This window comes from Zonotrichia albicollis, chromosome 7, assembly GCF_047830755.1.
Source record: "Zonotrichia albicollis isolate bZonAlb1 chromosome 7, bZonAlb1.hap1, whole genome shotgun sequence".
NCBI classification, from domain to species: Eukaryota; Metazoa; Chordata; class Aves; order Passeriformes; family Passerellidae; genus Zonotrichia; species Zonotrichia albicollis.
In genome coordinates this window covers 28,811,202-28,830,462 of record NC_133825.1, presented here as the reverse complement: position 1 = coordinate 28,830,462, position 19,261 = coordinate 28,811,202, and the positions used below count along the sequence as shown (strand labels likewise).

The 19,261-nt window shown below is 35.3% G+C and overlaps 1 protein-coding gene across 4 annotated transcripts in view; it reads left to right on the top strand.

Annotated features, from left to right (window-relative positions):
- Positions 1–19,261, top strand: part of LRMDA (leucine rich melanocyte differentiation associated) — a 604,919-nt gene that overhangs the window by 348,489 nt on the left and 237,169 nt on the right. For all 4 annotated transcript variants that reach the window (XM_074544771.1, XM_074544774.1, XM_074544773.1 and 1 more), the window contains 2 exons: positions 1,958–2,092; positions 10,900–11,026. In XM_074544771.1, the coding sequence (XP_074400872.1) occupies positions 1,958–2,092; positions 10,900–11,026 (262 nt within the window). The remainder of the gene's footprint in view (positions 1–1,957; positions 2,093–10,899; positions 11,027–19,261) is intronic.

Below are 19,261 nucleotides of genomic sequence, written 5' to 3'. Positions count from 1 at the left end.
TTTGATAGGAAATTACCAGATACAATCAAAGCCTTGCAATAGCTAACCTCCCGTGTGTGATTGCTGTTATGGCAATAACTGTCTTTTGTAATAATAAACCATTTCTCTCAGGGAGCCTTTTTGCAACTTAAGCAATGCTGGGAGAAATTAAGTGTTGCTCCTGGCTGAGGGAGGGTGCCAGGTTCAAGCACTTCTCTAACAGCCTTCGGAAACTTTAAAAAAGGCCTTTTCCACACTTGAACATGTGTGGAAAAACAGTTTGTGAGTTTCCCATCACAGTCACATACTTCCTGAAAGAGCCATGAAAAAGTTTATGTGTGAGCTTAAGGTCCAGGTATGAAAATGAGCAAGTTTGGACTGGTAATTCATCCTAGCTAACAAATCATATGGTGCTACAAAAAGATATTTTTTTCTTGGGGTTCGGTAGATTAATTACTAGTAGAAAACATTCTGTAATGTGGCTTAGCCAAATTGAAAGTTAGCATTCCTATCTTTTCAATTAATTAGTAGATCTTATTTCAAACCTTCATTTTCCTCACTCATACAAAATATTTAAGTATGATTCTTTAGATTTTATGGAACAGAACACTGACTATGAGTGTAGATACACTGATGTTTATATATTAGGATTAGTAATTGTTGGCATGATCTTCATGTGTGTTTGGAAATAAACTAAAATTTCAGGTTTACAAAACATGGACCACATTTTTAACAATGAAGCTGTTTTCTCCATTCTGTATTGCTTCTGTTGCCCTTAAGATATTGGGGTGAAGAAATAAAGTAAATTCCATCAGCTAAAAATAACAAAGATAACAGAAACACATAAATCAAGTATAAATAATAGCAGCAAGAGTGAACTGAGGATTTAAAACAATAGTTTGTCTCTAACAGCAAGAAGGAATAAAAACAGAGCAATGAAATATCCTTAAATGGTTTTGCATAATTATTACTCTTTAAGTCAGTTGATCTTTAAATATTGGAAAGCTTTCACACACACATGCATGGCATATTTTTTGAGAATCACAGCGATATCTTTGTATATAAATTGAAGTAAATTAGAATGTATATTTCAAGTCTTAGAGATTGTCATACCAGGCCATAACAACAAAATAGTTATTTCATCAATTAACAAATTGAGGTGCAAATGGTTGAATATTGTTGTTAGGCTTAATCCTAACATGTGATTTCCAGTACTGCAGTGGTTAAAGACAGTTTAACCTTTGTTTGCTTGTTTGTTTTATTCAGGTTTACAATAATGAAGGTGCACCGTTCTTGTTTATGTTTCCAGAAATACAGTTAAGTTAAAAAGCCTCATGAGCATCAAAATAAGAGGCTCTTTTAATGAAAAATTTTATGCTTTACAAGACTTTAAAACTTCACATATAAAGTATTTGTAACACTGAAGTCTTTAAGTTGTGCTTAGTAAAGCATTAATTGGCATATCCTAATTGAGCAGTTACAAATGTGTTGCTGTGACACTCAAAGCGTTTATATGCTGGGAGTGAACCTGGGTTGTTGTGGTTTGACTTTTTTCTTTTTCTTTTTTTTTTTAAACTCATTTTCCAGTGGACTGAATATATTAGTGATGAATGTGCTGTGAAACTAACTGTTTGTTTCCATGCTGGAAAAGTTTCATGGCTCCAGCAATTGCTAGCCATTTTACCACACAGCATCCATCATTTTGTCAAAGTTTTAATGTTTTGTAGTGAACCACCTAGGAAAGAAAGGCGGAGAAAAGAATGACAAAACAGCCCAATTCTTTCATTCCATGCCAAAAAACTGACTGAAGTTTATCCCTGTTTGCCCTTGGAACAATTACTGTGACATTTTCCTGAATGCCATACTAAATTTGATTGTCAGTTATTGAAATGTATGTTTAAATCAGCAGTGATGCAACTCCAAATGCTTTTTTCATTAATGTCATTGAAGCCTTAACCCACTACCTTTGACACATAACAGAATTAGAAAGCCTTTTGGACCATTTGGCTGAAGTTGTGCCCTCACTACAATATCTCAGTTTGCTTGGAAACATTGCTTGCCCAAATGAACTGGTCTGCAAAGAAAAGGATGAAGACGACTACCAGAGATACAGGTTAGTGTTTTCGTTTGTAGATGTGATAAGGCGCGAAAGTTTTTGTTTTACTACTGGAAAAATACTAACCTACAGTCAACCCAGAGTCTCAAACAAGCACCTACTCTATTCTGAAAGCATTGTAATGTTCTGCCATGAAGCACGTGGGAATTTGAGTGGCCCCCATTTTGGTGAGATCATACTCAGGAACCCTGTTTCAGGAGACATTTCAGTGCTGTACAGCACATGTCTGAGTCGAGCAGGTGTGCACAGGATTTCCTGAATGTGAGTATTCGTATGCCCCTACTCAAGGCACTTCCTTCTTTAAGGCCAAGATAAGGTAAGGTTTGCATACAATAAGGGTGAAAGGCAATAAAAAAAAGAAAAAAATCACTCCACTGAGCCAGTTGCCTTGTCTTCTGCTCAGGTTTGATATGGTGCTACTTTGCTTCTGCTGTAGTTATCAAGCCACTATTAACACAGAATAAATGACTCCTCCTATATTGTGCTGCTTCACTCAGAGCAGTTACATTCTAATGAAAAAACCCCAAACTGTCTTTAAACTAGCTTTATAAGGTAATGTCAGTGAGCTAGATTACACAAAAGGTCATCTGAAATTTAATATGGAGACTTGATAAAATGTTATAAGTCCAACTGAAATGTTGCTAAAAGTTGTAAGGATTATATAAAAAAACCCCCAGAAATACTCATAACTGATGATGGTTATGAATATGGATCCATAACTTATGGAATGTCTGCTAAGTGATGTAATTTTCAGAGCTACAACCTTAAGACAGGTGAGACATTGATTATGCAGGAATGAAGAGACATTAGATGTATTTTTCCTTGCTACCACCTGAGGCCTTATTTCAGTCCTTGTGTGCTGGCACTTTTCACATTGGCTCCAAAGAGCATTTGGAGGCAATTCACAGCCAGGCAGTTCTGGTCACCCTGCCTTGCAGAGCCTGAGCTTGCTTTTTGTTAGCATCATCCACAGCATTCAGAGCTATATAATAAACTCTGATCTTATCTTCAGGTAATCCAGTCTGTGCTCTAGGAGTTCAGATAAAACAATACAAAGTTGCAGAGACTAAAAGCAGTTTTATGGGGAATTTATGGGCTTGAATTTGTTGCATTCAGAAATGGTGAAGGTTAAGCAGTAGCTCTACTGTCCCAGATGTGCACATATACTTTTTAGTTTGTTTCAAATTTTTGAGGAGGCTTTCTAGATTGTCACACTTTCACCTTTTAATGATTCCACTTTTGAATCCAGCTTATCGTTTTTGTTTTCATGCAGTAGAGCAGCCTAGGTTTAATAAAATATTTTCCCATTGCTTTCACACTTAAGTGGAAGGTATGCCTACTATCCAGCTTACAAGACTATAATAGTGCTGTCTCTATGTAAATTTATGTGGCATGTGCTCTAGAAAATTGCTTAAAAAATGAATGATATTTCTACAGTTTACTGTTTTTCACTTTAAGTATGTTTTCTGACAATATGTCTCCTATTAATCATTTAAGCAAAAGTAGTATGTTAAAGGAGCCATTCAAAGGCAAGAATCCATGGTTCATTTAGTGCTCTCTGAAAAAATTCCTTATTGATTGACATCCTCTGTGGTTATGTGATGTAATATTTATAATATGTCACAGAGCCATACATCAAAACAAGCACGTCCCTTGTTTCATTTCAATGCAAAAATGTTGATTTCAGAGAGGTCAAAGTAGTTTCAGGTCACATCGTGGTAAACCACGGTGTCCAAGTGTGAAAGGATTCTATTTATATATTTGCTGGAAACTGCAACATTGCTTCCATGTTATTTCCTCTCAATTTTTCAAAACCCTGGATGTTTTTTTCCATATAAACTAGGTTGATTGAAGTACTTTTAAGCAAGAAGAATGGGCTTCTAATTAGTTGAATGATTTATGGTTCTGCTGCTATAATGAAAGTTTCCTGATCCCTTTCCATTATTTTTTGTTGCATTATATGAAATGTATTTGCTAGACAGCATTAGATTCAAAACCCAAAACCATGGATCAATCAATTGATCTATTTGCCTATCTTTAGGGGAATATATATCACCTACATGATGGAACTGATTACAAGTACTCTTCTGATTTCACTCTGAGTAGCTAATCCAGAGTTTTTAATACGCATTCTGAAGCATCTTGAACACAACTTTTGTCTTCCAGTTTTAGCATTTTTTAATGGTTTGAAATAGCTTTTTTTCCCTAAGATTATTTTTTTAGAAATTTATCAGAAACCATCAAAAGATTACATTCATGTGAAGTTGAATTATGTAAAAACTTGAATTATGAAAACATTGTGCTTCTCCATAACTACAACTAGCTTTGTTTTGTTCTGAATGGGAACTTTTTTTTTGTAGTTGTTTTGCAGTGACCATTGGTACCAGAGCTTCATTTTTCATTGAACTTTAATTTTGTTCCTACTGAGTTCAATTAGAGTTCAGGCTATTTAATTCCTCAACCAGAAAGAGAAAGGTGCTAGAAATCAAAGCTTTACTTAATCTTCTAATTCCAACAAACTGAAAAGATCTGTTAACCCCTCAAAATCTTAATGTTAAAAAATGTGGAAAATAATTTTTTTAAAAATTCAAGGTCCAGTAATTCACAATGATCATAAAAACAGAGGTTAAAAGTAATATTATTTACTTTAAAAATTATTAGATTTTATCCAAAATACTTGAAAAATACACAAAAGTATGCTTTTGGTCAAGAAATGATGATCTATTTCTTCAGGTGATCCACTGGTGTACCATTTCTATCCTTTTATTACTAGGTCTCTCTTATAGTCTTACATTAAAACTACATATTGTGCTGAAATATTATTGTTGTTTTTTTCTCAAAGTAGTTATTTTTTGTCTAAGAACTATAGCAACTTTTGAATCAGATTTTTTTAGGGAAGAAGAAAAGTTTTTTATGCCATCCCTGCTATTCCTTCTTATATTTAAAATGTGTAGGAGAAAAAATTGATGAAAAAATCTCTGGGTTATTGGAATTTTTGCTTGGACAAAAAAATGAAAATGGGAAGTTCCCTTCTGTGATATTTTTATAAGCAAACCTGTTGGGTTCATTTTAAAGACTCATGGTTTTTTTCCATCCTTGTTTTCATGGCTTTAGTTTCTTACTATTAAGAATAATCTTTAAGTTCTCTTTGTCTTATTTTTGAAGCTTTCTATATTTGGATTAATATTTTGCAAAGGTATATTTTGGTGGTGAGGGCAAGGGAAAGCAGAATATCTAATATGTAATGGTGATAGGAAAATTTAAAAGCTTTTGGCTGCAATAGGAAGCAAGAAACACAGAAAAATAGATTGCAAAGCAGAGTCCTCTAAAATAACCTAGTCTCCAATCTCTGCTTTGAAGATTGCAGGAAAACAAAGGTCATGACCCAGAGATCAAAGCAGCAGAAGTCAACACAGTAATTGCAGGTTGCTTCTGTTGTACTCACAGTTGGTCAGTCCTGTGGGTGCATTGTTTGCAGAGAAAGCTTCAAACGTGGTGCTAGTGAACTGTGAAAAATCATCTGGGTCACAATGTATTACAAAGCATTTGTGAATTCTGCAGGTGACCTCACCTATTTTCATTAAAGCCATATGATTGTGAAGAATTCATGCCATGTGTGAAGTTTTCAGTGCTTTTTCATTCTTCTCTGCTCCTTATTGACATTTCCTGGAATGATGCATTCATTAAATGCTGTTGACATGGAAACAAGGGCAAGTGGAAACAAATGCTGGAGTTTATTTTAAATTAGCTTAAAAGTACATGTACTAGATATGCTATCTTTGGCTGGGGGAGCAAATGATGATAACCTTATGAAGTCCTCTTAAGATATAACAGCAAGAAAGGAAGTGCATGTGTTTTGGATGGATTAACTTTTCAAGCTAAAACAGCTATTCCCATCCCACAGTTTTGATTGTGAGAAATTATGGGTCTTCTAGCATTTTCAGTGTTCCTGCAGTTTCATTTTGTTGTATTGTGGTTTTGTTTTATTTATTTTTTTAATTGCTACAGGATTTGCTTTTCTATTTTAAATAGTCTTGTATTTGGACGATGATAATATAAATATATATATTCATTAAGTAGTAGCAGACTAGAAGTCCTCACTCTGTAATGAAAATAATGTTAATATATAATGATGAGTACCAGTGAACTTACTGTTGAGGCTCTCTTTAAGCAGGAGGGATTGAAGCCTGTGGTCATTCTTTGTATGTTCTTTATGAACTTAATTAGATGATTAGGATATTCCCTTACATCTGTATAATCTACGAACCTGTGCTGCTTCAGTGTTTGAATGAAGCCTTGTCATCCCAGCAGTACCTGGAAGGAAAAGTGTGCTTTAAAGACATCAAATGGCCACACAAGTTCCATCTGAGAATAGCCACTGCAAGGGCTCATGAGCAAGGACAATTACCATGCTTTTGTTCAGCCAAATAAATTGAAGTCCATAATACCCAATTTGTCTGTACTAACACAGTAAATTGAGGCAAAACTATAATTACTGTTACATATGTAGAGAAAGATTTTTCTAATTCACAGAGTTTGCTACACTGGAGAAGAGCAGAGTGTGTTAAACTATTGGGAAGTGGTGTGGATTTCTGCATGACTTGCAAGCCCCTCAGAATTACATGGTCATCACCAAACAGTGCCAAGGCTGCTCAGGGTCTCATGTATCCTCTAACAACCCTCATGCCAACATCCTGCCCTCTCTTCTGGAAGATGCTGGTTTAAGTTTATGACCTGTCTTCCTTATCTGTGTATTTAACAAATGCTTTTGTTAGAGAGGAAATTCTGTAGCCAGCTATATGCTGTTTTGGGGGTAGAAAGGTAAATTTTTTGGGAGCGCAGAAGAAACAATCACAGAACATAGTATTTATGACAGTAGTTCACTGTCGTAAGCATGTTTCAATTCTTCTGATTTCTTTTTTTTGTCTTTCCCTGTTTAAATGCTGATCTAACTTAGTTGACTTCAGATTACTTATTTTTTTCTCGTTTATAATAATGTAACTGAGAGCATAATCAGTCCTTCAAAGTTTGAAGTAGGCATATTATTTATGTTTTGTGATTGTTAAGGAAATATAATAGCACAGAAAACAGAAAAATGAAAGTAAACACTTTCTGAAACAGAGCCGGTATGATACAGGTAGAGTTGGATACCTCTGCATTCTTGTGGACAGATATTTCTCAATTTTTCACAGCAGTTTTTTTTTTTTAATTAAATATTGATGCATATAGTACAGTTTTATGTTCCAGTTTTTGTTAATTACAGTACAAACTGGAATACTATACAGAATCTAGTTCTCACAATAGTATTTGACTAAAGATTCAGCAGAAGGGTTTGCAAATATGCCTTTTTTCCAATATCCTGGCAAGTCTGTATGAAAAGTCTTAAAATTATATTTATTGCATGCAGCCCATAGAAAATTGGTAAATGAATTTTTAATCTTTATTGTAATTTTTACTAAACTAAGGTGTAAATAACATTAAATTTTATATTCTGTAGTGGTTTTCCATACCTGAGTGGTCCTGTTGGTATGATGAACAGCTGTTATGAGCTTCTCATGAGACTGATGGCACCCATGCCAAAAGGCAAAGGGGGAGATGATTCTGAACAAAAGAAAGTGCAACTTCACTTAAATAAATAATTTCTTTAATCCATTAGGAATTAGATGATCAGTTTACAGGCAATGATAAGTGGATATGTAAGCACCTTCCTGGTATGTCTAGTTTTTACTTTTCTCTCTTTGAATCTCACTTTTATCCTCATCACTGAAGATAATAACCTTTTTTCACATCCCAACAAAGGTGTGAAAACCCAGTAACCGCTGTTTCAGAACACATGGAGCAGGGCTAAGTTTTAAAATTATTAAGAAAAAGAAGGGGGGAGGGGGAATAGGAAGACCCTGCCCCCCCAACTTCCAATCTAAATAAACCTTTGTAAACTAAATGTGGAATTGAGTAGATGGATCTTTCTTCATTAACCAGTATGCTTTTAACTAGTGATTTTACAAGTCTGAAACAGGTGCAATGTGTCATGCAATTTATGGGTCCCAGTGCCTGCCATAAAGTATTTTATGATGGCTGTGTTCTGTGTTATTAGTAGCTGTCTTTTTCTGCAGCCATTGGTGTTTGATAATAGTCTTAAAACACCCAAAATTACTTACCTGCAAGCAACATTCCATAGTCCCTGTTGACAGTTTGAATAAGTTTAGTGCCCTTTTGTTGTACTTTACCTTCAAAACAAACTGATTGAACCATCAATAGCTCCTGAGAGCTGACAGAGGCATGTCATCTGCTCTAACCCTCTGATAGTAGGTTATCTGTGGGAGTTAACCTCCCTGCATTGTTAACCGAGATGTTTTATGTACTATGCAACTTTAGGATACTGCTGTGATAACCTTAGTAACTAAGTCATACATCACAGTAAAGAGATTTTGTGCAACAAATAACCCTGGATTAAATTTACAAGGGTTGAATTGATATTGTAGAGTGTTCATTCCCAGGCTTTGGTAATCCTTTCCTGTATTTTTTATGGCAAACTTGTGTTACATTTAGATTGAAGCTGCATCTTCATATTTCTAGCTAAAATAAATCCAGGAAGCTTGCTATTTTTCCTCAGCCATTTAATATGAATGCATTGCATTATTATCAAATAGCATAGTTACCTTTTATCCCACATTTTGTAAAAAGAATATTAATAAATGAGATTCCATTTTTAATCACCTTTTAAAATAATTAATTGCACCTATACCCTCCTTCTACCAGTGGGATAATATTTATGGCACCTGCTTTGTAATATTTGCTCTGCTTAAGGAGTGCAAGTTTGAAAATAAGAACCAACCCCAAGCTGTGACTTGTGGAGTAGTTTGCTGTTTCATTTGTGTGGGTAGGGTTTTTTGGTTTTGTTTCTGGAATTGACAAGTACTAGTGCTAATTCTGTTTTTTGAAATGCAGTCAGGATGGCTTAAAAATACAAAAATACATTTGTATCAAGGAATGCTATTATAATTTTAAGCTCTTTTGAAATGATTGAGAGACTGACATTAGGGCTGTGATCCAAAGTCAGCATAGATGACAGTGCTGTCTTATTCTGTTGTCATTTTTGTTGCAGCCTGCTTTTCAATGGCATATTTCATTCCATCATTAAACATTTGCTGATTTTCTAATACCTATGTTTTCTTCACCTGAATATTCATCTTTTCTCACCCTACACTTAGTGGGTGTCTTTACTCATTTTTAGCTTCACTCTTCTTCACTCTTGACATATTGTTTCCTTCTGTACATGTCTTCATTTGAAAGAATCTGTTGTCATCAGAGCTTTTCTGCCAGTAATGCAAGATGGATAGCTTCTCCTCCAGTGAAAGATAAGGGCCAGCAAAATGCCAGGGAGGACTGGAAGGGCAGCCAGGAAAGCTGGAATGAGTCTGAGAATGTGTCTGTCTCACAGGCCTGTAGCTGTTGTTTAAGAAAATGGTCTTAGGAGGTGTTCTGTTTTGTGAAGTGACTCTTTTTCTTCTCCTGGTATAATTGAGAGCCATAGATTGAAGATTCACATTTAAATTGTCTGAGCATTTCAGAACTGAGTACTGTCAGTTAAATTGTTAACAATTTATGAAGGTGTTGCTTCAGAGGAATGGTGTACTTGATGGAAAGCTTTATTTGCACCATTAAATTTTGCTTGGTTTTAGAAGTAATTTTCACACGTTTATCTGGTTTTGACAACAGTATCATAAGATAAACTTTCACCTTTTGAAACATTGGGGTTTTTTGTGTTGCTTTGTTTTTTTTCCAAAATGTTATGCAGAGTTTTCAATTTCTTTAATTTCTTCCTCCCAGCGCCAGAGGGGATCAGTATGAGGTGCAGCTCTCTGACTGACTTGGGGTTTATGCAGAGCAGCTAAGCTGGGGAGCATTATCATCACCTTTCTACCCCCTGCCAGGAAAAGTCTGATATTGCCCTCACTTTGCAGTGTCTGCTTCACATTTGGTTGACTAAATGCAAATGATTTGTGCTTGAGGTGATTAGATATTTGGATTTGCCATGGTTGTGCCTTGCTTTGGTTTTGCTCTGCCGTGTTCTCTCCCTCCACAAGGGAGAAGCCAGTAGTCTTTTTCTGAGTCTACAAAGTTGCTATCCTTCTAGTAGAAATGATAAATAGAATATAGTACTGATGAATCCTAATAAGAACTTGGAATTCTTAAAATATATTTCCCACAAATAGTCTCTCCATGTGTGCTTCTGCACTTAATCCTGGGCTGGAATCTGTATTCTGTAAGGCCACCTTGTCTCTCTGGTGGGACCAAATTCAAATTCTCCTTCCAAATGCTGATCATTGTGTTTTTAGGAAAATAAAATAAAAAAAACCAAAGAAGTGCTTGCAAATGGGAAGAGTTTTTGCAGAGAAGTTGGCTGGCAGTTTCTCATATCTCAGATTGATTTTCTCCCACAGTGTGGGTTGGAATCTTTGGTATCATTTAAAGTTCCTTTTCCCAAACAGGCAATGCAAAACAATTTCAAAGTTACTCTGTTTCTTGGTATGCTTTATACCTCACTAATATACAGAGAGAACAGACACGTCTGTGGTGATTATTGTGTTTGATCCACCAGTATTCAATGCTTTTGGCTCCATTTGAGAGAATAAAGTAAGTGTTATAACTTTGCACATAAAGTACATTGCATGAAAAAGGTGAATACAGAGAGGAGACAAAGGCTGTTGTTATTTTTGGCTGTCATTTTTTAGTCGTTGAGTCTGTGAGTATGTCTTTGTGCGTTACTGGATTTTAACTGTGTGTATCTTGATGTCTGTCAGATATTTTGTCCTGCACAAATTGACAAACCTGAAATTTCTCGATACTCGGAAAGTAACCAGGAGGGAGAGAGAGGAAGCCTTGATAAGAGGTGCCTTCATGAAAGTGGTTAAGCCCAAGGATGCGAAGGTAGGAGTGTAAATGAAAGTGGAAACAATAATATGATTCATTAACACTATTTTTAAATAACTCTAGGAGCCTGGCTACATCTTTTGCTAAGGTAAAAAAGAGGTGAAACCTTTCAAATGATAAATGTGGTCAAATGGGGGACAAAAGTCTTAGTAATTTTTCTGTGTTATAATGTAGAAATTTACAGGTACTTTTCTGTAGGGCTGTGGCCATGTTATCAAATTTCTGGTTTCAACCTCTGTTTCACATAGCAAAGTATGTGTCACTGAGCTTAAAAGAATATTTTTACACTGTCCAAGGCAACGTAACAACTGTGTGATATACTTTTGTGAAAGAATGCAATTTTTCTTTGACAAATTGTCCCCTGCCTTGTTAGTTAAACTTCTGTTGCAGAACTCACACCTATAGTGTTTACTGGCTTTTATAAACTAGCTGATTCTAATTTTGTATGATGTTACTTAATGTGATGTCCTGCTAATAAACATTGACAGCATCAGTGAGGCAGTTTCAGTAATCTGAGCATTTCATACAGCTTCATGCCCAACAACTCTGAGCATCCTGCTGAAGCAATCAGAATGAGGATGGGAATTCTCCACTTTGCCTTCTTTTTCCATTGTTGATCAGTGCTTGATAACAGCAATCTGTGGTGTGCTCAGAGTGCTTTAGTATTGCAGATCTTTCTTGAAACTCTGCTCAAGGGTTCAGTCTACTTGCTTTCTATTTGCTGCTTTTTCTCTAAAGTGTACCATCAATAATTTATTGCAGATTTCCAATAATGCTGAATAATAATGTGGTTATGGAAATGCACTGTTTGGTAGCATAACATTGTTGCTGGATAAATGCATTATCGTGAGTACAATTGCAGTGTACTACAAATTAATTCAGACTGATTAATATATAACTACTAAAATGTTAACAGTTCTGATACAAACATTGCTTTGATATATTGTTTACCACTGCCTTTAGTCATTTCAGCTTCATATATGTAGTGAATGGAATAAGTTATTTTTAAGCTGTAGTAGAGATCCTATTCACAGCAAACCACCTTTGAATCTAGCCAAATGCAACAGCTGAATTGTGTTAGGTATAGCATATGTATGTCATCTTTTACAATTCTTCTTGTCTAATCAGATTTTGGATCTGGTGAAGTTTTTTAAAAATTTATCTAACAGTTAGATCTTTCATTTAAGAGTCTACTCTGTGAATTGCATCCAACTTGATAGTGTAAGAGAAAAAAAGTGTCTCTCAAATTTGAAGTTACTTTTCTGGATTAAACCTCTTTTTAAGTCAATAGCTAAGGGTAAATTACTTAACAAATTTAGGGATAACATCTTTACCTTTTATATCTACAATTGAACCTTTTGTATAGTTTTGAATTATTTACCCACTAAGTCTTATGATAAACCATACATTTATTTCAGAAAATTTGCAGAAGGCTCCAATTTACTGTTGTTATTGTCATACTAAAGAGTTTTTTTCTTCTTTATAAATGGTACAGTACAAATTACTGATGGTAAAATCATTGTAAATTATTTTTATGGCATGAATTAATGCTTCTTAAGGTGCCATGAAATTACCCTCATCATACATTATTATATACATATCACAGAAGTGGCTAATTTAAAATAAATATTAAATTTGATGCAGATATTGTAAAGCGCTCCAAATTGTTTAGAGTTTGTGCTTATTTCCCAGGATATTCATGCTTACAGTACACATGCATGCAAACTCTTTCTCTGTCTGAGAAGACTCATAGAATTTTCTCTGCATATATGCTTTGAAATGCAGCTAAGTACAGCTATTGACAGCTCTGCTTGAAGACCACAGCCAGCAGCACTCCTCCATAAATCACACAGATGATGTGCACAATAACTGTACTTTTGAGTTCTGTCATGTGTTATACATTGCATACATAATGGGTTTTTATTCTCTAGCCTTCCTATTTTCTGGATCTTGTGTTCTCTGTTCATCAGCTCCACTCCCACATAGCTGTCAATATTTTTGACCAGCTTCAGCCAGATTTAGCAGGCAGGTACTGGTAATATAGTTTAAGCTTTCTGAAACTAGTTAGAGATAACACCTTGATCCAAACTGCAGCATATCCAGTATTGGTCATCAGAAAAACTTAATAAATTGACCTAGTGATATATATAGACCTTGATGATAATGACTTCCCAATAATGGGGTTTTCTTTTCCTTTCACCTAAGGCAGCAGGCACTGTGTCAGCCTGTGTTTACCAGGAAAGGAGATGAAGTGATTAGTATTTATGTTGGTAGATGCCACATTAAAATCTTCTGCCAGGTTTAGTAACAACAGTGGGCCTTTCAGACCTGCTTTTTCAGGAAAAAAACCCTAAAAACAACAAACCAACAAAAATTCCTAACTTATGTGGCTTTTTTCCCTCCATTATGATAAGCAGGAGATGGTGTGGCTTATTCAGCATAAAAGGCAGACTGATGATCTAAAGGGGCTGTGATGTGGGGAGTTGTTTTCATTTTAGTCTTGACATGAAATACTTGGGAGAGCAAAATACCCCACCAAGAAAAAAATACACAAAATGAGAATGAAAGCAAGAAATTTCCATCTGACTAGCTTGTGTTTACTCAAATGCGAAAGTATCTAGCAATCACCAGTCATCACTAAGTCATAAATATTTTATTTTGTATATTTTTTTAACTTTCATTATTCCCTATTTTATTTAACAGAACACTACACTTTCTTGTGCTTTGCTTCATTTCATCTTTTGTTGGAAATGCATCTGTTTTTGATATGACTGTCTTAAGGAAAGATACAGTCATTTATTAGAAAACAGTTTAATGTTACAATGCAGTATTCCTTCTCACTATGTAGGTGAGCTAAACTTCATTATTCTGTTATGTTTATGTTTTCTTTTGTCAAAATATTGAACATTGTATCATGCCTGCTTTTAATAAAGACTGGGGAAGTCTGGCTGGGTAAGAGGCATTGAGCCAGATGAGGAAGCCTTGTTTAATGACCAGAGCATGACCTCATTTCACTGGCATAAGTGTAGCTCAAAGTGGAAGATGCCTGTCCAGTGTGAAGTGTGTTTCTGGGCATGACAGCATTTCACATCAGAAAGACAGCTCAAGAATACGACAGTCAAAATTGCTTAATTGTGTCCCGGCTTTGTAATTATTCATCTGTGCTTCTACAAAGAGTAGAGTTGTCATCTCTTGACATAATTATTTAAAACTGTACCCCTCTTTGGTTTATAGGTATATGAATTGTGCTTCCAACTGTTTCATTTTTCAAACTTAGGGATGCAAAGCAAATGTGATTTGAGAAAATATGTTAAGACTACACATTTTTACACTGCATATGATATAAATAAAATGAAATTACGGTGTATTAAAGTACGTAAATTCATATTTTAAATGTCTGTATTCATGATCATTTAATCTACATGATAAAATGTGGATATATCCATTTAAGTGTGTTGCTATGAATAGATACACACTGTCATAAGTCTCTTTAAATATAAACTTAATTATTTAATACCGGGTCAGTCTGCTTGCTTTTAGCAAATACAAGTATTTCCCAATATTTCTCAACCCCTTTCCCTTACTGCGTTTTTAAGGTTAACATTTTCATCTGTTTTAGATTTGGTGGTGAAAAAAAGCAGATGGTATTTGTTCACCAGTAACAGTTTTATAGTTTATTGGGCCAAATCCTTGGAAGGTATCCTTAGTTATACTTCCAAGTAACAACCGTAGTATTAAATGGAGTTGTTCTGCTTCCTTGCAGCTTTACAAAAGCATCTTGTCCACTGGCTGTAAGGGAACTCTGTACAACAAATATAAGGCACGGTATATGTGGTTTGAATTTTTCAATATTTTTTCACTCTCAGATGCATTGTTTTCATCTCAAGTTATAATTATGAAACCTGACATAGCATTTGTTCTCTAAGGAACTAAGATGGAGACACTGAAGCAGAAAGTCAAGTCAAGTATCTGCATTCCATATAGTAAATGTCTGTGATTCATGTCCACAGTGTTACTTGAAGGGTAGAAGGAGCTTATTTATTATGATAGGAAGAGTAAATATTTAGGCAGTCCCATTAAAGAAATAAGGTGAGATAAAATATGCAGTGTTGCTTTCACATCATTGGCAGTATTCTTGTGTTTAGGCTCACAGGAAAAGCTCTTTATCTAAGTGAGCAGTGCTGATATATGCTTCTATTAAAATCAGATGAGGCATAAGGAATGATTTTAGTAATTTTTGTCCCAAACTATTTAACAAGAATCATACTTTTCTTGAATAGATGTGTTCTACCTGCTTCCATGAATATAGGCAATAAATTTTTGGCAATATATCTCATGGACCTTTTTACACTCCTCCCCCAGATAGGAAAATGAGGCTGGTTTTAAAAAGTAAATAAAAGGAGACAGATAAAACTTTGGAGAACAGCTACATTGCTCACAATCTTTTCCTTTTTACCATTGCCACTGTGTAGAGATCTTGATGTATGTAATTAGAGCATTTGAAGAACATGTAAACAGTAAAGAGCTTCTAAAGTGTAAAGAATCATTGTGTCAGTGAACTGCTAGCTCATAAGATACCTCTTTGAGAGAGCTTCCACATAACAGGGTCCTTTATTGTCAGATGTCATCATTTCACACACCAAGACAAGGACATGAACTTAAGAGTCCAATCTAGACTGTGATGTAGTAAATGATATTTACTTTAAGGACATTGTAGCAGTCATGCATTCATCCATTTTACTCTTGGAAAGTTTAGCTATTTTAAGCAGAATTCCATAACATGTTTGGTTCATAACCTGCTGTAATTCCAGCTGTCAAGAGGGAAGAATAGACAAGTGTGGGTCATATGTGTATTAGGATAGGGAGAAAGACTCTTCTTCAGTGTTGGTTCTTTCATTGATATTTCTTATAAAGCATCCTCATATGTTCTTTGGGCAGGGATTATGTGGATTACATTTCACTGTATTAAAAATAGAGAAGGAAGAAGGTGATGCCTCTTTCCTAAAATTCTTCCCTTAAAAAGAAGTATATGATTGTCATGAAGTCATTTCAGCCATTAATGCTCCCAATGCATTTTTCAGATATGAAGGGGTGTTATTGCTGGAGCTCTGGCCTCAGCCCAGGTCAGGTGATTGCATTGTGCCTCTGTGGATTTCTCTACAGTCTCCATGTGCTAAGGCATCCTTCTCCACCTTCTGCCCTCACCTCTTCTGTAATGTTGCAGTGTGCCAGTTAACCAGCTGCTACTTTGCACCTGAAATGTGTGTATCTTTCAGTAATAGTGAGCAAATGATCCCTTTGTAAGACTTAAAATATGTAAAGCACTTGAAAATTCTCTGATGAATGGCAAAAGGCACTGTATGTAATTAATGCCTCCACTGAATTGAAGAAATTATTGTGACAACTTGTTTATTACCTCTGGGTTTGGTTTTGGTTTGGGTTTTTTTTTGTTGGTTTTTTTCTGTTTGTTTGTTTGTTTTGGTTTTTTTTTTTAATTTTCATTTGTGGTTTCAGATATATGGAAGCTTCAATAATTAGATGCTGGCTTTTGTGTTATCTATTCAATCTATTCAATAAAATGCCATTCAGCAGAATGTAACACCGTGATATCTGACAGTAGGATCACGATTGTCTTAGATTCTTAGTGGATCAATATGGCTAGAGTTTTATATATTTTTGAAGGATTTTTTTCTTTTGAAAATAGAAACACTGCTGGAGCAGAGCTTCTTGTAATTCCTCTTTTCTAATACAATGGATCTCATAATCAGATGACACCACTGTTAAGCACAGGAGTTGTGCATATGTTGAATTTTGTTAGAAAAGAAAAATGCATTTAATATGGCATTGGCAAAACTCTTGGTCAGCTTTTGTCTATTCTTATGTTCCTATAAGTACTTCTGTTTTTTTTTTTTTCCTGGACCTTAAGACACAGTATGCCACATGTGCTCAGTCATTTTGGCGAGTTATTCCCATTGAAATAGTAGTAGTCTTAAGTATCATGGTTAGAATTTATGTCAATTTTTAACCATGAAACAAAGGTCCAGTTATAATTCTCTTGTCAGGAAACTGTCACTGCAATGTTTCTGGAGGAAAACATCAGTGTCAAACTATCACTACCATAGGATCTACCTGGAATTTTGCACATGTTTGTTTACAAGTTGTAAATAACTGTCATGGCTGATTTTATATTTATTGCTCGTTTTGACCATGGCTGGGTGTCCCACTGTTTCCACAGCAGGCTTGGCAGCGTGTTTGTGTGCTGGGTTAAGATAAGGCCTGGCTTGGCTGATTCACTGACCCATGAAAAGTTCCCCAGTTGTCAGAGATAAACGTGGTCACAAGGCCCACTGCCAGTGAAGACAAAGATGATTTGTTGCTGTGATCTTCTCAGGAGTGTGTCTTGCAGCAAGGAATGACTAAAGAACCATGACTTCATCACATAAAATGTGATGCAAATACATATATCATGTAACATCTTATTGTGAAATCAATGCTAGGGTTTGGCTTTTTAGTGTTGCTGTAGTCAGATGGAGTCAGAGAGGACAGGAACTAAAGGAAAGGTAAAATGAATGCACTAATATTTCTAATCACTTTGGAAACAATGCAAATGCCCCAAAATAGTAGTCTAGTTCCATTTTTGGTACTCTAAAGTATACAGCAGACCCCTAATAGGGATGATAGATAAGTATCCTACATAGGAGGTGTAAGTTTTTTTGAAGCCACCATGGGAGACCAGGCATGGAAACTGTAGAGTGGCTAAAACAGCTTTAGAAACTTGAATTTAAGCAGCTGAATCCTGCCTTTCCTGTTGTGCTAAAAGAGAGATTGTGTGCTTGAAATATTGGCAGGTCAAGAACACCCAGAGCATTACAAAAAATAATCCTTCCCTTCACTAACATCAGCCAGAGTGTGGTCCAAGAGTCAGATAGGGCTGTGATGAGGTCATCTCCTAAAAGCTCAAGCATATCAGTCATTCTCTCTTCATTAATGACTAAGAACATGACCAATTTAAAGCTCGTTTATGAGTTATTTCAGGAAAAAATATTAATAATTTGTTTTCAGAGAAGGGCTAATATTTCTTCCCTTGTCTCCACCCTTACCAGAAATGTATAGGCCAAAGGGCTATTTTGTAAGAAATCCTGAACTTTTTTACTGATGAGTTTCTAAAACTGCTCCCTTTGTCAAAGAAAAAGGATGCAGCACAGTTTCATCTGCTCCCTTAAAGTCATATTGAAGGTACAGATTCCAGTTCTGGTTCCTGAATTTTAACTGAAGCTGGTGCTAAGATTTTTAAATTTTACCCATCTTGCAGACAATGGACTTGGCATAAAATCTTTAAGATTTGGTGACTTAGGTCATGGATCTGTGTTTCAGGGGAAAATCAGGAGTTCATTGTGGGGATAAAAAACTAAAAAATATTTGTGACTGAGGACTTCTCTTTGAAGAAGTTAGTGAGATTATAAAACCTTTGCAGTAAACTGTTGCCCTGATTTATCATATTCATCCTAGAAAAATGTTGATAGGAAAACATAAAAATAGTAATTAACTCTGTAATTAGAAACGTGTCTAAAAATAAATAAGGAAAACATCAATCACACTTCAAAAATGACATCCCTTTGAATCCTGTTCTGTGGATGGTCAGTTTTAGAGGTGGGTTTTCTTGAGACTTTAGCAGACAGGGAATCTGTCCTTAAGTGATATGCATTTAATTTTCAAATATGTATATAAGTTATGCTTCAGTTGTAATGTATTAAATGTCTTTACATCAAGGAATGTAGTAAAGGCATGTGCATTGTCCCAAAGATGATTCATTTCTCTTTCAGCCTTGGTGGGGTTTGAAAACCTTAGGCATTCTTTCTTGTAAAGGAACCTGTGGGATATTTGCTTAATGATTAAATTACTGTTGCTTTTGTGATTCTAACTTAGGAGCTTGAAGCAAGAGCTTAAAAAAAAAAAAAGTCTTCAAAAGAAGGGTAAGAAAAAAGATTACAGGTTGAGCACTGCTTCTGGGGTAAAATGTATATAAGTTTTTTCTTACGTCAGTACGGCAAACTATGCTATATGGCTTATTCTGGTAAATTTCACTAGGAAATGTATAATTTGGGTTAAAATAAGGGGTAAATTCAGGACTGAGAAATTAGGACTTTTTTTTCTTCACACATTATAAGACTAAACATACAACTTTTCTCATGTAATAGTTACAAACAGTTCACTGTGTAGGCCAAATGCTCT